Source organism: Phodopus roborovskii, unplaced genomic scaffold (assembly GCF_943737965.1).
Source record: "Phodopus roborovskii unplaced genomic scaffold, PHOROB, whole genome shotgun sequence".
NCBI lineage: Eukaryota > Metazoa > Chordata > Mammalia > Rodentia > Cricetidae > Phodopus > Phodopus roborovskii.
Window position 1 is genome coordinate 111,155 of NW_026125887.1, and position 22,599 is coordinate 133,753.

General features: G+C 37.1%; 1 protein-coding gene across 1 annotated transcript in view; it reads left to right on the plus strand.

The window, feature by feature from the left end:
- Map3k15 (mitogen-activated protein kinase kinase kinase 15) overlaps positions 1–22,599 on the plus strand; it is a 125,299-nt gene that overhangs the window by 30,093 nt on the left and 72,607 nt on the right. The window contains exons 4-5 of the mRNA XM_051178892.1: positions 18,571–18,764; positions 21,387–21,555. Of these exons, the coding sequence (XP_051034849.1) occupies positions 18,571–18,764; positions 21,387–21,555 (363 nt within the window). The remainder of the gene's footprint in view (positions 1–18,570; positions 18,765–21,386; positions 21,556–22,599) is intronic.

Consider the following 22,599-nt stretch of genomic DNA (forward strand, 5'->3'; position numbering starts at 1 on the left):
AAAAACTGATAGAATTGTTGGTTTGTGATCACTTTGGAAAGATTAAATACACAGGTACTTTTCCCATACTACTACCACAGGCACCATAGTCACTGTTAGTGAAATGTAAACCTCCTGAGTTGGCTACAGACTAAATGCTGAGCATGCAGACATGCTGCCATATGTTTAAATAATTTGTATGTGAGCGAAAACCAGGCTTGTTTTGAGGTCTGCAGGGAGTGGGTTGCTGGTTCTAGAATTGTCTGAAAATACACCGACTTCAAGTTGATCTGAAAGGGGGGGTAGGCATGTCTGTCTTCTTTTTCAGGAGCAATGCTTTGTAAGAATTTGAAGTATTAAAGCCCATCTATAGGTTTCAGACTGGAATGTCCCCAGCTGTTCTGGCCACCTCTTTGGAAACCATTACGTTCACCCCCTTTTCATATATGCTCATAGTCTCATTTTCCAGGGTTCTTATGATTTACTTAGATATAATGCACAGACCATAAATTCTACCTGTTTTAATTCTGTCTTGTTAAGTCATTACAACAATCCGGCTTTGGAATATTTACATCAGTTCCCAAGCTGTCCACTTGCAGGCAATCCCTATTCTCACCCTCAGCCTCAAGAAATTGCTAATCTCTGCATATTTTATAGATTTGCATTTTCATATAAATGGACCATGCATTATATATTTTAGTACCTTTCCCTTAGTATAATAATATAAAATTTCACACATGATGTAACATATACTCATAATTTTATCTTTTTTGTTGATGAATGGCATTCCACTGTGTAGATATTCCACATTTATTCTCTGTATTCCTCAATAATAGGCAGGTTGTTCCCACTTTCTGGCTTTGCACAATCCCCAGGTTTTCACTCTCTTGTATTCATATATCACTGGAAGGAGTGTAACCTTGAGTGAGGTACATTTTGCCACTGACAAAAGTTCCAGAAGGGTCTGACAGCAGAAATGGTCTGCTTAAGAGCTCCTATCTTTTGGGGATCTGAATAATGAACCTGAGAATGCATTGCATTATATGCATTTCATTGGAGAAACAATAGAAGTATAGAAGTCATATGTACCTCAAGAGTAAGGAATACATTCTTCAGGCTTATAAGCATAGAAATCACTTCTTTCAATTGATTTGAAGGTTTATTACCTGAAAGCTACATAACTTTGTAACACAAAGGAGAGATGGAGACCTACATTGTCTCCATATCTCAGGAGAATTATTGGGTGTTATGTTCCATTTTATATCTATAGAAGAAATTGTTGAAAGAATGCTAGAACTCCTTTTCACTTGTCATGCCCTAATGCCAGAGTTCAGTTGTTTTGTAAAAGCGAGTTAAATTTCCAAGCTACAATCACATTTTTAAAAAGTACCATTTCATTTCAAAAAAAAAAAAAAAATCTGATTCTTGACCTTTGGACTAGGTGATTTTTTTTTTTGAAAGTAAGATTTTAGAGAAACTTGTTCCTGTTTAAGTGGTTATCTTTATAATCCCAATGAATTGAAAATTCTTTGAGAAATAGATGCTGACAGTATTGAGAGAACTGTTTTAAATTCTAGACATCTCCAACATACAGGCATAATTAAACCTAAGTTCAAGGATAATGGAATTTTTCCTAGTACTTTCCTCTTCCTCCTTACTTTTAAAGTTTGCCATGGCTTCCGAGCCAAAATTATCAAATGTGATATTTTAGTTTCTTTTCCTGTTGCTGTAATGAAATAACAAAAACAACTTCATGGAGAAAGGGTCTGCTTTGGCTCACAGTATTTTCAGGGTATGGTTTTGTATTATTGTAGAGAAGCAGCTGGTCATGTCACATCCACGGGGGTGGGGTGGGGTGGGGGAGAGGGAGACAGACAGGGAGGGGGAGAAATTGCTTCCATTCAGTTTCCTTTTCCCATTTATGCAGTGCAGGGGCCCATCCAATAAAGTCACCCACAGAGGGCAGGTCTTCTCATTTCAGTGTATTCAAGATAATCCCCCAGAGGCTCATTTTTTTTTTTTTACATCTTGATTCCAGTTCCCACTCCTTCCCTCTCTCCCTCTCTCCCTCTTTTCCATCTTCTAATTTCCCCAACCACCATCCCCTCCCATCCACCCCCCAATCCACACATAGGGTGATGCCTTCCAGGAGGGGTCATCTAAATCTGTCAAGTCATTTAAAATAGGGACTAGGCCCTCCCTACTGCCTCTAGGTTAAGGGAGTATCCCTCCATGGGGAATGTGCTCCCAATATTCTTTTGTGCACCAGGGATACATCCTGGTTCCACTGTCAGAGGTCCCTTAGACTGCCCAGGCCTTCTAGCTGAGACCCATGTCCAGGGGCTCTGAGTCAGTCCCATGCTGGATTCTCAGCTATCATTCTGGGGGCCTGTTGGCTCCTCCTTGTTCAGGTCAGCTGTCTCTATGTGTTTCTGCAGCCTGGTCTTGTCCTCCCTCTCTGCATCTGGATTCCAGTTCTGCTCAGTGTTTAATTGTGGGTGTTTGCTTCTGTTTCCATCAACTACTGAGGGCTCTATGATGGTGGATAAGTTAGTCATCAATCTCATTAACAGGGAAGGGCATTTATGGTAGCCTTTCCACTGTTGCTCAAATTGTTAGTTGGGGTCAGTTTTGTAGGTCTCTGGGCATTTCTCTAGGTTCTGTTTTCTCTTCAAACCTATAATGGCTCTCTCTTTCATATTATCTCTCTCTTTATCTCTCTCTGTCTCTCTGTCTCTTTCTCCTCTCTCTCCCTTCTATTCCTCCCCTGACTAAATCTTCCTAGTCCCACATGCTTTCCTCTCCTCCCCTTCCCTTTCTCCTAGTTCCCTCTCCACTCACTGCCCCCCACTCCCTATATGCTCTGAAGATCTTGTCCCTTTCCCCTTCTGCAAGGGACCTTATATGAAACTCTTAGAATTCTCCTTGTATCCTAGTTTCTCTAGTGGTGTGAATTATAGGCTGGTGAGCCTTTGCTCTATGTCTAAAATCCATATATGAGCGAGTACATACTGTGTTCCTCTTTTTGTGACTGGCTTTCCTCATTCAGGATGGTTTCTTCAAGTTCCATCCACTTGCCTGCTAATTTCAAGATTCCATTGTATTTTTTCTACAGAGTAGTATTCCGTTGTATAAATGTACCACATCTTCTTTTCCATTCTTCAATTGAGGGGCATCTAGGTTGATTCCAGGTTCTTGCTATTACAAGTAATGCTGCTATGAACATAGTTGAGCACATGTCTTTGTTGCATGGATGTGAATCCTTTGGGTATATGCCTAAGAGGGGGATTGCCGGGCCCTGTGGTAGACTGATTCCCATTTTCCTGAGGAACCACCATACTGATCTCCAAAATGGCTGTGCAAGTTTGCACTCCCACCAGCAGTGGAGGAATTTTCCCCTTTCTCCACATCCTCTCTGGTATAAGTTGTCATTGGTGATTCCAATTTTAGCCATTCTGTCAGGTGTAAGATGGTATCTCAAAGTTGTTTTGATTTGCATTTTCCTGATAGCTAAGGATGTTGAGCACTTTTTTTTTCTTTCTTTCTTTTATTTTTTTACATGCCGATCCCAGTTCCCTCTCCTTCCGTCTCTCCCTCCCTTTTACCCTCTTTGCCCCCTCACATGCACCCTGACCACCCTCCCCTCCCATCCCCCCACTCCAATTCCATATGTAGGGGAATGCCATCCAGGTGGGGTCATGTAGATCTGTCAGATCATTTGAAGTAGGGACTAGGACTTCTCTCCTTTCTCTAGATTAAGGCAGTTATCCCTCCATGGGGGATATGTTCGCAAAGTCCTTTTGTGCACCAGGGATACATCCTAGTTCCACTGTCTGAGGTCTTAAGTGTCTTTCAATCTTTTTGATTTCCTCTATTGAGAGCTCTATTCAGTTCTGTACCCCATTTTTAATAGGGTTATTTGGCATTTTGTTGACTAGTTTCTAGAGTTCTTTGTATATTTTGGAGATCAGCCCTCTGTCAGATGTAGGATTGGTGAAGATCTTTTCCAAGTTTGTGGGAACCCACAGTAGTAGGAGAATGAATAATTTACTTTCTACATAGTGATGGTCAGTTTTAATTGTTAACATTACATTATCTAGAATTACCTAATCTCAGGGACTGTCTACAAGTTGGCCTGTGGTGGGGCAAGGGGTGGTTGTCTAAAGGTAGGGACACCATTTCCTGGTGTTGCATCTTGAATTCTGTAAGGAGAGAAACAGCTCAGTAGTCGGCTTGCTAGGACATGCATAAACTATCAGTCACATACAAACTCTGCCTTCTGTGTATTTGATTTCTATGTCTTCTGTAATTTCTACCTTACATCAAGACTCTGTTAGGATATTTTTGTCTCTTTTTATCATTCCTGTGATCTTGTTTTTTTTTTTTTTTTTTTTTTTTGGTTTGTTTGTTTGTTTTTGTTTTTTTTTTTTCTTACAGGCACTTTGGAAGTTAGAAATCATAAAACTTGTCTTCCAGGAGGAATCATCAAAAACTGTCCAGTCATTTGGAATAGGGACTAGGCCCTCCCTCCTGTGTCTAGGTTAAGGGAGTATCCCTCCATGGGGAATGTACTCCCAAAGTCCTTTCATGCACCAGGGATACATCCTGGTTCTACTGTCAGAGGTCCCTTAGACTGCCAAATCCTTCTGAGACCCATGTTCAGGGGGTCTGAGTCAGTCCCCTGCTGGATACCCAGCTATCATTCTGGGGGTCCATTAGCTCTTCCTTGTTCAGGTCATCTATCTCTGTGGGTTTCGGTAGCCTGGTCTTGTCCTCCCTCTCTGCATCTGGATTCCAATTCGTCTCAGTAAAACTTGTTTCTTTACCTTTTAAAAATCACATGACCAATGTCAGAACCACATGATTTTTTTTTTATTTTTTGGTATTTTTATTTTTGGTATTTTCTTATGTTTGATATTAAATTGTGCCTACTAACTGAAATATTTGTAATTCAAGACAGCAATATAATTTTCTTTAAGGCATAAAATTTACAGAGCATAAAACTTACCAGTACTCACCTATTTGTTTAAGCATCTTATTTAGATTTATTAGAGGAATTTTGGAATTATGTTGAAGTGACAGTTTCCAGAACCCTTGTACAGGAGATGAAAGTTCTGAGATTTGTTTGGCTCTAAAGTCATCAGGGCATCAGTTGCTTTTTTAACCTTGCTGAGTTTAGGTTTCCTCATCTATATAAATGATCAATTTTATAGTTTCTGAGTTTTGTGCTAGCTCTGAAATACAAAATATTTTCATTTACCTTGAAGTGGCACAGTGGCAGAATTATCCTATTGAAATTCTTTATCTCATGTTATTTTTTTTTCTCTTTTGACCATACACATGCAAGAAGAGTAACATTATAGGATGCACTTTGCATTGATCTTGTTTAAAAAAAAACAGACTGTATTTTCCTAGCTAAACACTTCAGTTGACTTCAAATTTTTTTAAAATGGCTAGACAAACATATTTACAAAGCTTTACTCTTTTAGGATTGCTATCAACTTGGACTTTTCCTTCCTCAATAGGTTGACCTTGTCATATATGGTCAAATTAAGTAATTTTTAAAAGTATTCTGATATGTCCATTAGTTTGCAAACTTTTCTCAGTCTTATGGACCTTTTATTTTTTCATTTTAATTTTCACTAAGGACTTGTGAACCACTTGACTTGTAAGATATGAGACTCTCAAACCTCACAGTCTGCTAGCATTCATTTGCAAGTACTCAGAACTCAGTTTATCTTGGATTTACTAAATCACTTTCTGCCCTTAATGAGGTTTTTTTTTTTTTGTCTTCTGACTTGAATAGATATTTGTGTTAGTATAAAGCGTTTTTTCTGGAAGGGCAAGTGTAAAGAGTCATTCATTTTAAAGTTTACATGCTCATACTGTATTTGCTCCAAAGAATTCATTCATAAACCCTGTGTTGCTGAAAACTAGTTTTGTTACCTGCTTCTAGCCATAAATAAAAGTAGGTGCTGGTATAATGGGGGCCCTTGGTTTGTGTTTTCATCCTAGTCTTGAACTGTCAGTCACCTTGACTAAAGCATTTGTAGCTGAAACAACTGAGGAGCAATCTTAGCTGTCCTTGGTTAGTAGTCATGATTGAATACAGTGGATGTGATGGCTAACTCTAATTGTGAACTTGGGCCAGCAAGATATCTTAGCAGGTAAAGGCACTTGCTGAACTTGAATGACATAAATTCAGTCCCTAGAACCAGCATGGTTAACTCAAGCATGTTGTCTCCTGCCTGCCATACATGTTATGATACAATGAAGCCCCTTCACACACACACACACACACACACACACACACACACACACACACACACACTTATTTCTTTGTGTATTTATTTCTGAATTTGGCACAACCTAAGATCAATGAGGGAGTCTCAGTGAAAAATTCTCTGGCTTGAGTTAACCTGTGGAATTCATGTGAGATATTTCCTTACTTTGGCTAATTGGGATGGGAAGGTCCACCCTAATTGTGGGTGGCACCCTTATTTCATAGGTAGGGTCCTGGATTTTAAAGGAGCTAAGCACTAAGCATGTACGATTTGTTCTTTACTGTGAATGTTACTAGCTGCTTCATGTTACTGCCATGACTTCCCTGTAATGGTAGACTGTACCCTGGAATTGTAAAATAGAAAAAAAAAACCCTTCTCCCTTAAATGACTTTTGTCTCAGGGTATTTCATCATAGCAAGAGAAATGGAACTTTAAAAAAAGGATAACTGAGTGGAAGCTCCAAAATGTTCTGCTTTCTGGGGCTGTTCTGAAGAATCCAGGCAACTGCTTCAGAATGAACTGTACCCACAATCATAGAAAGCCTTATCTGTGAATCCCAGGGCCACAGCTAAGACATTCTGTGTGATGCATTTGCAGATAATCATGAGTAGCAGTTCTTAGCCCATGGGGAATAATATACCCTCCTGTTTTAGACTGCAAGAATCTGTGGCCTTTGGATTTTGGGAAAATGTTTTAATATGCTTAAACACAAAGGTTTATAAAGAAAATTAATTATATTGAATTATAGTCAAGTGAATTTAAAAAGCATAGTAACCTCCATGCTATTTTGTAGTAATGGTTATTAAAAGTTATTTTGAGGTGTCTATAGGCAACGATAGGAAAAAGTCCATTATATCTCTTTTGGTCTTGCTAATTCTACTAGAGCAATTTTACCTACATGCATAATGATGTAAGTTGTATTTCAGTTGAAGGCACATGATGACAAAGATTAAATTTGTCTCATTTGTGTTTGAAAAACATCAAGAATAAATGGATCCCTTGGTATAAAACTCTAGTCTGGTTTAGAGCTATTATGCTTGTTGGATGCCCACTGTATGCTAAGCATGTCACAAAATCCTCATATTTAAGCTACCACCTGTTAAAGTTGACACTTATTATTGTCCCCATTTTTTAAAAAAGAAAACTAAATTTCATATATGCAACTACACTTTTCAAGGTCATCTATCTAGATTGAGGCAGAGCTGGTACTCAATTCTTGCCCCTTTGATTTTTTTCAAATTGCTATGAAATGAGAATGGTATGAAATTTGAAATGAGACTTTTTTTTTCATTTTTAATGTGTTTCTTGTTCACCTAAATTTACAAAAATTAAAAACAAAGCATGGCCTGCTTCACCTGAGAGTGTGATAAATTGACACATCTTCCTCCCCTACTGATACAGAAATAAATTTTCATTGGCACCCTGGGTACATGCACAACACAAACAAATTAATTTTAAAAACATTAAATTTCTTTGATTTTTTTCCCCTCAGAAGCTATCTTTAGGATATGACCACACTTCAAAGATATCATATGCAAATATGTTCATCTTGAAGTGATTCATAAATTTTTTCAAATCAAACTGAAAGTAGCACAGATAATAGTGTATTTGGTAGGCATTAAAAGTTACGGTGTTTAAGACTATGTAAACTTTTGTAATGGGTGCTTCTGAAAAATCTGTTACTTAACCTAGTGAATATATAAGACACTGTGTTCACAGTTTGATATTTACTTACTTAGAACTAAAATCTTGAGAGGACACATTCCTCTACCTAAGCCCTCAATGTCAAAAACCAATGGTTGTTCCTCAGCCTCCTGACATCACTCACTCTACCATAATCATTCTTTTAAAAATATTTAGAGTATCTAGAATAAGATTTCCATATCAGTGTGGCCAGATAACTAGTTGAGATACCTCTTCAGGGAGTAAACTAAGCTGCCTTTGTTAAATTTATTTTCATGTGCTGGGTTCTTGAGATTATTTCATTTATAACAGTTTGAAATAACTGATCCTAGTTCACTGTAGTTATGCTAATGATTTTTTTCTTTTTAAGTTCTTCTCTATCTACCCACAAAAGTCTGAATGTGTACCATCCTTTGAAGATGGACAGGGCCCACTCGTCCTCTTTACAAGAAGAAAAGCAGCACATTCAAAAGGCTACTTTTATTTGGAGTCCATTAATTACTTTTTAAAATGTAGTCATTCGTCTCAATTTCTTTCTGAAAAATTTCTTAAACTTTGAGATAGTTTCTGAAATATTTTCAAAAAGGAAGTATTTTTACCTTCCCAAGTGTTAAGATTCCTGCTGTCTTCAGTCCTGTTTATTAAACTTACTGAGTTCATGCATTTCCTCTCTTTCTCCTTATTTTTTCTCTAACAGTAGCTAAACATTTGTTCCCAACTCAGCTCCTCTCCTAGCTGCAGGGAAGCCTACATCAGTCTCTGTTGCTATTGGCTCTGCCTTCTCAAGCAAGAACCTGTCATAGCACACATCCTGCTTGTCAAAATGCTGTTTTCACACCTTATTATGAGTTCAGCAGGACAAGAGCAAAGTTTACTCCTGTGCTATTTGGGAAGATAGGTTTGGTAAAGGAATAAGATTAGCAAGATTTCAGCAGAAATGTTTGTTTCAGAAGTCTATATGAATAGATTCTGTTCTTGTGCCTTAACCTGTCTGCCTCCATGTTAGAGAGGCCTGGGATTTCAGTTGTGATATTTATAAATATCTTTGTCTTTTGTTTGGCCATAGTGTCACCATTTCTTAGACTAACCTTAAATTTAGTATGTGACCCAAATTCACAGTAATATTCCTGCTTCAGCCTCCCGAGTTCTATGATTATGGAAGTGGACCACCATACCTGGCTTAATTGTGTCTTTTAAATGAAAATGGTAAGAAAATGTATATATGTATGTGCATGTATGTGTGGTAGGGAAAATTGTATTCATTTTTGTTTGACATTTTTTGCTTCTGTCCATTTATCTGTAGATTCAGGTTAAAATTTGGTGTCTTTTCTTTATTTCAATACAACTTTATTCCCAACTATGTTTTTGTTTTGTTATCAAATACATTATATTCCTGAATTTGATTTTTAAATCAATTAAGAGAAGAAATTAGCACCCACACAACACTTTAGTTTTACAGTACTAAAGATCAAACTCATGGCCTTATATATAGTAGTCTACCACGGCCTTATATATAGTAGTCTACCACTAAACACTTTCATTAGTCCTTGTTTCCTTGCGACTTGGTCAAGCCAAGGAATTTACCCTGGCCTTGAATTTGGTAGGTAGACCAGGGTAACCTTGAATGTATAGTCCTGTTTCTGCCTCTTAAGTGCTAGGATTATAGGTATATGCCAAATACCTATAAAGGCATTTTCTAGTCTTCCCCAGCACATTGAATGTCATCCCAACACCTTCATTTTTTCTCATAAAAAGTCAGATATTATCTTCTTGGAATTCCTTTATCAATACCTTTTTGTTGCTTTTAAGATTTTATATCTTGTTTTTCTAAGGATTTGCATGTCTACATGCAAATATGTGTTGTGTACAGGTGTAAATGTATATGTAGGCTAGAGGAAGGATACAAGGTATTCTGCCTTATCACTCCCTGCCTCACTGGGTCTATCACTATTCTTGGACCTGGGCCAGCAGCCAGTGATCATCTTATCTCTGCCCCTAACAGCGCTGAGTTTACAGCTGTGCAACTATGCCTGACATATAGGTGCTGGGATCTGAACTCAGCTCCTCATATTTGAATAGCAAGTACTCTTTATCTGCTGAGACATCTCTCCAGCCTGATCTTTTAAGATTCAGGGTATAGTGTGTCTGAGTTCGGACCTCTGTCTTCAGGCTGCTTGAAACTCATTTAATTTCTTAGTTATGTAGAGTTAATGTTATTCATCAAATTTAGGAAATTTTCAACAATTACTTCTTTAAACTTTTTTTTGTTTATCCTTTGCGAACTCTTATTATATGTTGTATATACTGGTGCATTCGATGTCTCACATTTAAGTAACACTCTGTACATAGTTTCTCATCCCTTTTTCTCTGTTCTTCAGATTGTATTAATGGAGGTATCACTCTATTTTGAGGTCTGCTTACTTTGACCACCTCCAGTGAAGTTTTCATTTTGGTCATTGTATTTTCCCACTTCAGAATTCTCATTTGTTTCTTTTTATTATTTTAGAATAATTTCTATTTATAGATATTCTCTATTTGAGACACTATTATTATGTTTTCCCTTTTGGGCTTTGCTTAATTCTATACTTTTTAGCATTTTTTTATGTATGGGTATGCATGTTGAAGCACCTGTATGGATGTCAGAGGGCAATTTGCAAGAGTTGGTTCTCCCCTTCCACCCTGAGGGTCCCAGGATTAAACTCAGGTTGTCAGTGTTTTGAGGAAGCAGCTTTACCCATTGCACCATCTGGCTGGCCCTGGTTGTGTATTTTTAATTAGCATACAAAGTAAGTTTCATTATGGTATTTACAGGTATGATTTGTCTTTGCCAATCCTCCTGTTGCCATTTTCTCCTTTCTCTGCTTCCTGCTTTCTACCATTTCATGGTTTCCCTTAGTTCTTTCAACATACTTAGAATAGCTGTTTAAAAATCATTGTCTCCAAAATTCAATATTTAGGTCCTTTCAAAGGTAGTTAATGCTGCCTGCTCTTTTCCCTGTATTTTGATTTACCCTGTCCTATTTCTTTGCATATTTCCTTGTTTTGCTTAAAAAATTGGCATTTTAAGATAGTTTATTGCAACAGTGTCTATTGAGTTCCCTGCTAGTTTTGTAACTTGCATTATTAGTTTTGTGGCTTGGTTGGATTACAACAAAGTCTATGTCTCTGCCTTGTGCCACTCTTATATGTGGCTCCTTCAAGAGTATAACTTTGGGCAGAGGCACTTACTTTAATCTCTCCATGAATGACTATTGTAGCTGAACTCTTGAACTATCTTGTCCTTTGCGGTCCCTGACATGTTTCTGATGAATCTTGTATGAGTGTTACATCCAGTTGTTAGTTTACCTTATTAGCTTATAGGTCTAGAATATTTATGTTTTTAGTTGAAATAGAATTCTTTCCCTCCTCCCAGCAGACCATCCCTCAAAACTCTCCAATGTGCACCTCCCACTATCAAGTTGGAAGCTTCTATTACTTTGCATTTGTTACATATGTGTGTGTGTGTGTGTGTGTGTGTGTGTACGAATATATACAAACAGTCTGCGTGTGTGTGTGTGTGTGTGTGTGTATCATTTCAAGGCTGAGCACTTTGCATTCGTCTACTAATAAGGGAGCCCATCCTGGGAGAAGCTAATTTTTCTCCCATTTATCGACTGTAGTTCTTTATCTAATGGTGGGACCCTAGGGAAGTTTTCTCCTTCCACATTAACATATCTATTGATATTGCTATAGTCTCAGTCTTTTTATTGTAGCCATTTCCCAGGAGAGACTGTTTCACATCAGATGACCTGACATTCTGGCTCTTACAATCTTTTACTTCCTCCTTCCTTGATGTTCCCTAAACCTTATATGTAGGATCTGTTGCTTTTTTTTTTCTTGTTCTTTTAAAAAGTGTGTGTGTGTGTGTGTGTGTGTGTGTGTGTGTAAAAGTGTGTAAGAGAGAATATATATGATATGTGTTGGATAACTGTCATGGTCCTTTGTGCAAATATGAGGACAACTTTGGAAGTCATCTCACTGGCCTTTGCTTGCCTTTTGATGATTCCTTGAGGCATAACATGTTTCACAGTCTGAAATAATTACATGTGGGTCTTTTTTACACTAGTGACCTTTAAAGTCCAGTTCTTTTTTATTTTAATAATTTTATTTCAGGTATATTTAAAAAATCATAAATGGGGTTTGTAATCCAAAGGTGAAACACATATTCTTCAGAGTCTGACAAGCAATTAAGACCATACTTTCCAAACCCATTTTCATTGCTATTTTTCAGGTTTCTGAGGCCTAGTATTTAAAGTGTTCTTTTCTAAATGTACATGACTCTTGCACACTTGTTGATAAAGGTTTTCTATAAACTTTTCATCAAATACAAAGAATGGTTTCCACCCAAATATTACCAGTATGGGAAAAATGTCTACCAAGCGTTCAGTTCTGTCAGAACCAGTACTATTTTCTAGAATACAAGAAAATATAGATAATGAAGTTAAATTATGCTCACAGACTTTGGCCTCCATCCTACTTCATCATTATGCAAGGTTGTTGAGATTTACTGGCAAAGAAAACCCCAGGTGCACTTGAGAGGAGGTTACTTTTGAGGAAAAAGGGGTGCCTTGTTAACTTCTCTCAAATATTTATTTTAAATAAAAAGCTAAAAGAAACATTTTTAAATGCTTTGAGTATTGCACAGCTTACTAATCACACAAATAAGTAAATAAAGACTGTCTTTTAAGGACATTTTTCCATCTTTAAGATGACCATTTATTTACCTTTTTGGTTTTTTTACTGCCTAACTTCAATATTTAAAGTTTTTGTATTCTGTACTTCAGTATTGTGTTTTTTTTAAATGATCTTTAAAACTCAGAACAGACACCAGACCAGTGCTCTCAAGTCATACTGTTTACTATAATGAAGAAATGAAATGGACAGAAATCTGAGAAGGTTCCCTTTGTTGTGAAGGTGAGCAAACCTTCAACATGGGAGCAATTTAGAGTCTCTGACTTGCTGAAAATGAGAACACTTGCACTCAATAAGTCAATATATTATTCTTAAAAATTAAAGTTTGGCCACTAAGAAAAAACTGGACAAAAGCTATCTACCGCAAACAACTAAAACAGCTCTACTCACTCCCTCTACTCCCCACAAAAAGAGAAGTAGCAGGGGCTGAAGCCTTTACATCTGAAATCTTAGCTCCAACTTGCTTGAGCTGGTCTATGTACTCCATGCTTCAATGTGCCCCCACTTACTCCACTTATACATTTACATCCATACACATGTTCATATATATATATATATATTCATTAATTCTCTAGTAAGTCACTTTTTTATGTTTGTTGGTAAACTATGAGGAATTTGAGCTAGATGTATACAGGGTTTTATAGGTACATTGTAAACATCAGAATCACCTGGGTCCTTTTGTCCAAAAGCCTGAAATCAAATTATACAGCTAGGGACCACTACTTTCCCAGATGGCTGTTCACAAACTATACACTGATCAAGGGCAGAGAAAAAGCCCTCATAACTGATGATTAGATGAGAAGGCAAAGGTATAATCTCAGTCAATCTGATTTGCCAGGGAAGAAAGCCTTATGTACTATCCACAGGAATAAAGTTAAACACAAAATCAGGATCAAGTAAACCATGTGAACTAAGTATGCTATCTAGCAGATCTACATCCAAATCTTTAGATCTCCTCTGCTGTTGACATATTAACTGCTATTAACTGTCAAAACGTCTTGGTCAACTTTCAGGATAGCTGCTTTTCCATTTTCTGGGCCCAGTACCTTCATTGCCAAAGGACAATTTAAAACTTGATCATTATTGTCACTGTTTGAAAACTCTAGTGAATATTTGAAACAGTCTAGGCCTAAAGGTTCCTTCTGTTCTTTTAAATTTTCAAACATCAATCTGGAATTATTTATTATGAAAATGCCTTGCCCCTGCCACCATCTTCCTCCACCCTCAGTCATAGGTCCAGTCCTTGAAGTCTGTTCTAATGTCAGGAAGGTACCTTTTAGCTGTCTCTTTCAGTAGCTTGCTCTCTGAAAAACATAAAAGTTGATCTACCTTTCAGTTAATGCTGTCGGAGCAGTGCAAGACTTCTCTTAGCTGCTTGCCACCAATCTCCTTTTTAATATTGTCCATAGACTTGAAATTTCTCATGTTGTATTACTCATAAAGTCAGCTCCCTATTGAGAAACTGTCCTTGACAGCCACTTCTTCCTCAGGCACTACTATTCATGCTCTAGAACAGGCAATTGAGGTAGTAATTTTCTTGAGCTAATATGCTGTTCTATGTGTGATGCACGAGGTAGAGGTGGCAGTCTTGGGTCTTTTCTTGGTTTGTATCTCCTGGTATAGACTATTTGCCTTCTGAAAAAACAGGAATAAAAGCAATCAGAACATAGTATTTGGCTTTTTTCTTTTTTTCTTTTTTTATTCTTTGTCTAGGATAGAGTTTCTCTTTTGATCATGCTTGATAGAATTGGAGCCCCTACAAGGCCAGGACATGGTGTTATCCTAGACTCAAAGTTGGAGATAATCCCAATTACTGGAGGCTAAACAATTATGGCTCAGATGCTCCAGAATTTTACTTTCATTATTACTATTTAGTGAGGCTTCTTGAATTGTTTTTCCATTTCTTACATGTCTTTACAACCTTTTACAGAAACTTTAAATGATTTTAATCAATTATGGTAATTTTTCTGGAGATAGGCTCTAAGGTTCTTCGAGCACCTCTAGTTTGACACAAATATACTTAAAAAGCTATAATTCTTCAAACATATTTTATCTTCTGTACCTCACCAATGAACTTGGAGTTTCCCTCCTTTAGCCTGAAATTAGAAGGCCTTTTCTATAACCACCAGTTTCAGTTAAAAAAAAATATATATCAACTTTGAATATGCAAATGAGTTTTAATTTAATTTTATTTTAACAACATGGTTTTCCTGGCATGGATGAGGAAAAATTTTGTCTCTAAACCACTAAAATTTCAGTTTTCTTAGTAATTTAATCTCTGAGAACTTCAAACTATTAGAGAGAAGGAAGGGTCTTTGATTCCCCAGGTGCAAGCAATTCCTGGTGATAGTAAAGCTATGTGCCATCCTTCTGCAGTCATTATCCACATACATGAACTTTTGCCCTTTCTATTTATAATATTGGCACTGTAGTTTTGAGGGGTTTAATGTAAGCCAATAGCTGGTACCCTCAGGGACCGTTTCCAGCTGCTGTTTCACAGCAGGGTAATTATTCTCAGAGAAGCTCATTTTCATGGTTAATAGAGCATCTGAAGACTTAGTCTGAGACAAGTTAGGATTTTTTTAAAAATTATTTTAATTTCATGTGTAAGAGTATTTTTCTATATGTGCCATATCTGGTACCCACAGAGGCCAGAACAGGATGTTGGATCCCCTGGAATTGGAGTTACAGATGGTTATGAACTGCCATGGTGCTGGAAATTGAACCTGGGTCCTCTTCGAGAACAGTCAGTGCTCTTAATCACTGAGCCATCTCTCTAGACAAAAGGATGGGTTTTTTAAACATTTTTAAAATATTAGGAAATAATTCATGGCATACACAAATAAGAAATTTGAATTTGTGTCCATACATAAAATTGTACTGGCTCATAGTCCCTGCTCTTGTGTTTGTGGATGGTCAAGCTGAGTAGAGTAGAATTCTGCAAAGCCAAAAATACTAATCACCTAGTCCCCAAGATAAAGCTCACCTACTTTAAAATGTGCTTTAGTGAAATATTATTGGTAATTGTTTTTAGTAGACATGACAGATGTCCAAAAAGAGAATTTCAGGAAAATTATATTTTAAAATGGAAAAAAAGAATGTGACCTATACTTCCATCAAGCAGATTTAATACAAGGAAAACTTGTAAGTTATAAAATTTTCTGCTTGATCTTAGATCATGGTTTTGTGACAATTTTCTCTATAATTAATATATTTATTTTCAGTTTAAAAGAAGTCTTCCCCCTTATTTGATGCCTTACTGGGGACATAATATTATTATTATGGGGACTTCAAATATTATTTTGTGTGATATATGCCTGTTTATGTAGGTATATGCTTATGTGCATACAGATGAATACCAGAGGTTGATGTCAGTTATTTTCCTTAATTACTGTTCTCATTTTTGAGACAGCTTCTCATTTAATGTGGAGATAATCTATTTACCTAAGCTGGCAGTCCAGTCAGCTTTAGGGATCTGCCTGTTTTTGCCTCTCAGTGCTGGGATTATTGACAAGCCCAGGTCTGGCTTTTATTTGGATGTTGTGGATCCCAACTGAGGTCCTCATACTTGTGCAGCAGTCACTGTACTGAATGAACAATCTCCCCACCCCCAGAAAAGTACTTTTTAGTGTTATGTCTTCACTGTGTCCAAATTCCTCAATACTTCTATTAAAGTAATTTAAAAATTGGAAAAAATAAGTGAATAGTTCCTCGTGCCATATAATTTTTTTCAAAATTCAAGTTTAGATATGGGAATTTAAATTTAATCTTTTTTCAGGCATTGGGTGCCTTAGGTTAGCCATAAACTTGCTATAGAGCTGGGGATGACCTTGAACTTCTGATTCCCCCTACCTCTAACACCAAAGTGCTAAGATTACAGGCATATGACACCAAACCTAGTTTATGGGCTATCGGAGATTACGGTATACATTTTTAAGCTAGTTTTTTTCCCTGAAGAGTTTAAACAAAAGATTGAGCACATGAAGGGCCTATGGAACATGCATGTAATCTCAGGAGTTGGGAAGTAGAAACAGGAAGATGTGGATCTTCAAGATAATCTTGATCTACACAGTAAGTTTAAGGCCAGCATGGGCTTCATGAAACTTAGTCTCTAATTAATTATGTTCAGCTTGGTAACAGTCAATTTGATTTGTAGCTAGGACAAAAAATTTATAAGACAAAAGTGCTAAAACAAGAGAGCTGGAGAGATATCTCAGCAGTTGATTTCCCTTTGACAGCAGATTATCAATTGCAAATAACTAGTTGGTTAGGGGTGTTACTTTGTTTCCAGAACCCTCTCAGTGCTCTGGGACCCTTTCTGTCTTGAACTTGTGCTGACCCTAGTCACAGTCATTGTAAGTTCTGTTGTGTCTGGAAAATGCTGTTTCTTGGAGTCATCCACCACCTCTAACTCTTGCAATCTTTCTGCCTTCACTTCTGTGTCCCTGAGCATTAAGCAGGGAGTGATAAAGACCTCCATTTAGGGCTGGGTGCCCCAAAATCTTCTCACTTTCTGTATACTGTCCACTGTAGGTCTCTGTGGTAGTCCCCATCTACTACAAAAGTACCTTCTTTGATGAGGGTTGAGTGTGAAATTCATTGATGGGCATTGCAGTATGTCATTAGGAGTCATTTTACTGCTACTTCTTTAGCAGAATAACAGTAGTAGGTTTTTCCTGAGGAGGATGGCCAGTCTAGTCTCAGGTTGCTGGCTGCTTTAGCAGTGTCAGATGTGGGTTCCATATCATGGAGTGGGGCTTAAATCCAATCAAAAAGTGATTGGTTACTACAATAATATTTATGAACATTTATATCAGTATATCTTGCAGGCAGGTTACACTGTAGTTTGTAGTGTTTATAGCTTGGTGACACTGATGCTTACTTGACTCTTCTGCTGTCATGCAGAGTTATTTCCGGAAGCATAAATGCTACTCAGTAAGTATGAAGTTTCTAGTTGGATATCAGCTTGACTTCTCTGTGTTTGTGACATAAGTGATGGCCTTACCATCAGGTTGTAGAAAGCAAGCAATATACTTGATAATCTCCTGTGATGTGTTGGGATGGGCCATGGGAAACATTTGGCCAACAATTCAATAAGATGTAAACTATTCCTGGCACAACCTCCAATATTTTCAAAAGACTTTTCCAGAGTCAGGCCACTGGAAAGTCAAATTTATTTGTATACTTATATATTTATGTGTACTTACAAAGAAGATTGATTATAAGAATGTCACATAATGTATTTTTAGCATTAAGTGCGCTAAAAATTGAGCACATAGTTAATGCCCTTTAAACATAATGCTTATGCTTTTCAAAGGATCATGATTCAGTCCACTATAATTATTCTATAGAACAAAAGATGTTGCTTTTACATGAGAATTGCTAATGGTGTGAAAAATTTCAACAGATTTTTCAGAAAACCTTTTAAAGCAATCATTTATCAATGTGCTTCTTTAAAGCCATTTCTATTCACAAAAGTTAATAGTACCTATATTAAATATCAAATAATGTAGATTTTTTAAAAATTTAGACTAAAAACTAATATGTGTTGATTATTTATTTAAACTAAAAACTAATATGCCATTTTATAATTCTTGGTTATCAAGGGGTCCAAGTTCCTGTGGTTCAGAGAACAGGCAATGAATTTATATAGTTTCTAAAACTTAAAAATCTTTAACATCTTTACCAGTGAAGCCATACACACATGGTAGTGATTTTTAAATTAAGTGTTTTTCTGTTTTGAGCCTAATATATTTGAGATGAAAATAACACAAAGTGTTGTTCATACTGTGCATCTTCTCCTTCCCTGTCCTACCAGGTCTGCCTGTTCAGGGCCATAGCTGTGCTTCTGTATCACTTGCATTCTGAAATACTTTATGTTTCTTTTTTCCAGGCATCTAGTGGAAATTATTATTTCATCCCTTACACTGTGACACCATGTGCTGATTACTTTTGCTGCGAGAGTGATGCCCAAAGGCGAGCCTCAGAGTACATGCAGCCCAACTGGGACACCATCCTGGGCCCACTATGTATGCCCCTGGTGGACAGGTTCACTACCCTCCTTAAGGACATCCGTGTGACTTCATGGTAAATTCCAACAGCCACTAAAAATTCTGGGAGTCTTGCAGAAATCTTCCCGTCAATTTCAAGGAGGTGGTATACTTTGAAGTGACCACATTGCCCAGAGAATAGGGGTCATTGTCTATCTACTTAATCATCTTGGAATCCATCTTTACCCCCTTAGTGTCTCACTAAGCTGACTTCTTGAGATGAAACCAGAAAAGGGCATGATCATAATTGGTTGGGCCTGAGGCTAACCATGGTTCCTTATGTGACCTTGATATGCAACTCTTCTTCTCCATGGCTCTTTTCTTTATAAAAAGTGAAGTGAACTCTATGGTTGTTTTTAATAATCTCTTTCAACTCTAAGATTCTGTGTTTTCAGATAGTTTCTGAACATAATTTTTTATTCTCAGTTATTCAGGTTCTCAATATGCCAGAGCAAGGTCATTCTGACCTTAAGCTCTTGTCATAAGCATGTATTGAGTCAAACTTCAGCCAACCTGACCTCAGGATGTCTTGTGACATGTTATCTGTAGATGTACGTCATGGAGTATGGTGTCCAGTCAGAGGCATACAGGTTTGAGTATGAATTCTGGCTTAGGTGATTGGTCACCTGAGTAGCCTTGGAAAAGTCACTTCCCCTCTTTGAACCTTAGTTCTAAATAAACGGTGCCTTCAGTATTGTTAGTTGAAAAGTTAAAAGCAGGAAATGATTATTAACTAGAGGATCCCTGTTGTTTTGCTCACAGCCAATTTAAAGGATTTATTCCTGTAAGTTGTGTCATAAGAAGGATTTGTTCTTCCAAAACAAATGAAAATCCAAAGGACTGGCAGAACTGACTTGTAATGAAATGTCAGTGACCTCATGTCATACTTTGGCTCAGATCATGGCACCCTGAACCGTGGAAGGTTACTGTCTAGAAAGTCTAGAAGTCTAGAAAGCCAGACGGCATCAACAGAAAACAAATAGGGGTTTCTTTGACACTTTGATTGTTACTGTATTAATTCAAAGGAAAGATTTTAGTGAATTTTAGAGAGAAACCTCTCCTAATAGCATATTTTAAGTCCAACAAAGAGACAATATAACTTGAATCTGACAGAGAAATGTTATTGTAAGAAATAGATCCATGTTTGTTCCTCATTCAATAAATTCATGTAGTAGGAGGAAAACAAACTTTGGAGACATTTGTTTTAATTTCCAAAAGCTCAAAATACCTGTTGGTGAATTCTTTTCTGTGACTGGTGTCTGTCAATTTTTGAGAGGGTCAGTGGTGCTTAGGTTTGAAAACCTCTATAACAGGGATGGCCAGTAAGAGTTTAGTCCAAGATGGCTGTATAACTTTCTACTTATCAAGCCAAACTAATAACACCTTAATAGCTTTGATGCCTTTATAGTCTGCTGAATGGGCAATGGATGTCACCCAACTTAGTGACTCATTCAGTTAACAGAGTTTTAAACTGGCAGAATCTACTAATTTGCTCATCATTAGTGTAATGGCAGTTGACAAATAAGGAAATAAAGAAGTACACTGGTATTTTTATATCGGGACCATTTCTGCAGGCTATCTATTCTTTAAATGGTAATTGAGGTCTTATTAGGTGCATTGGACTAGGCTTTGTACTATATGTACATTTATATGCCCCCATTTTATAATATTCAGACTAAGTACTATTTGTCCCTATTTTATCTATGTTCTATTTCTTACTCTATAATTGATTTCCTTTTTCATAAGTGAGAAGCTTAAATTTATTTTTATAGTTATATAATTTCATCTTCATAATGGGTTGATAGTATTACTGCTTGGTAATGCTCAGCCTCTATTTAAAATTACTTGGAAAATAGACAAGATACTTAACTCAATCTATGGTCATCATTGTAAGTTGGCTTCTATACCACTAAATGAGGATTTAGTTTTTGAAGTTTTAAATGAAGTACCATATACTAATATTGGCTTATGAGAGACTATGATGACATTTCAGGGTAGATTTACACTGTTTTAAATGTTTTTACATGCTCTTTTGTTTAGGTGCCTACAAGAGAGAATTTTTTTTATTTTATATTGGAAAACATTTTTGCAGAAAAATATAACAGGGAAAACTAAGGATGGAAGGTACAGTTGTCTGTTATCTTCCTAACATGGTCTCTGTGTAACCCCTTCTTGGATTGCTCAAGGATACATCACTAGTTTCCATTCTCCTTCACCTGGGAACAGCTTCATGACTACTAACTGGGAAACATTAGTAGATTAAAATATTTTTAAATGAATTTGCCTAGGTTTCATGCCTTTTGGAATTTTGTTTGGCTTTTGATAATCTTTTGATAGTAGGGAAAATTAAATAATCATTTTATTTACTTTATGCTGTGTGTGTATATATATAATATAATTCCCAGGGAGTTGCATTGAAAATTCTATAGACTATCTGAAATTTAAGCTTTGAAGATACTTTCAAGGTTGTAATAAGCTGAGTTTTTATCACTTACTAGTTTATTGCTGTAGTATGCAAAATGTAGATAACTGTGTTTACTGGTATCGGAAGACTCGGGGATGGCCAAGACCCCTTTGTATTATTGAGAACCATACTTGTTTGAGCACTCAAGAGTCTTGGATGCATGTATGTAATTGGGGGGTTTGTTTTCTTTTCCAGTGCTTATTATAAAGAAACCTTGTTAAATGACATCCGTAAAGCCAGAGAGAAATACCAGGGTGATGAACTGGCAAAAGAGTTGACTCGGATCAAATTCCGCATGGATAATATTGAGGTTCTGACATCGGACATTATTATTAACTTACTTCTGTCCTACCGTGATATCCAGGTATGAAGTGTGCTTAGGTGACACTAGCATATATATGCTTGACGTTTTGTCCCATGGAATTTCTCATACAAAGTATGCTTACTTATATCAGGAGTGTGATGAAGAAGCTGCTCTATCTAAATAGGTATGTGGCCTGATGATGGGCTTTAATAGATGATTTAAAGGTAGTTTTGTCATATTAGAGCTGAAGTAAGCATGCCAAGAGCCCCTGTTGTGATTAAAATAAGAAACTAAGAATTTTAACATTTTACATATATTTTATTCTAGGTAATACTCTGCAAGTCTTCCATAAATCCTGATTTTTGAGTCCTCTTAACCCTATGGTTTATGTTTTCTCTTATCATTTCTATTTTTTTATTTTATTTAACTTTATATAACAAAGTCCAATTAAATGAAAACAAACATTTATATACAATATTTGGGAATTTGGGCGTCGTTCTTTCCAAACTACTTCCTGCTGGTAAGGGGCGCTGTCATGGGGGATTCGAAGAAGATTCAGATATCCTGGCTATAGTCTGTAGAGCTGTTTTGTCCAGCTGTTTTGAATGTAGGATCACCTGGTACTCTGTTTCAGGCAGTCTGGTGTGATCAAACCACGTTAGTCTGGAAGGAATCCACATCTTTTCATTTTCTGTGGAAACAAAAATAGAAATCCTTTTCCCCAGTAACTTGTCCTTCAACTTAAATTTTGGAGTCAAAGCATTTTTTTAATTTAATTTATTATTTTACATGTCGATCCCAGTTCCCTCTCCCTCCCTTCCTCCCTCCCTCCCTCCCCCCAGCCCTCCCTCCCTCCTTCCCTCCCTTTTACCCTCTCTGCCCTCTAACATGCACTCTAAACACCCTCCCCTCCCATCCCCCCCACCCCACTTCCATATGTAGGGGAATGCCATCCAGTTGGGGTCATGTAGATCTGACAGGTCCTGTGAAGTAGGGACTAGGGCTTCTCTCCTGTCTCTAGATTAAGGCAGTTATCTCTCCATGGGGGATATGTTCGCAAAGTCCTTTTGTGCACAATGGATACATCCTGGCTCCACTGTCTGA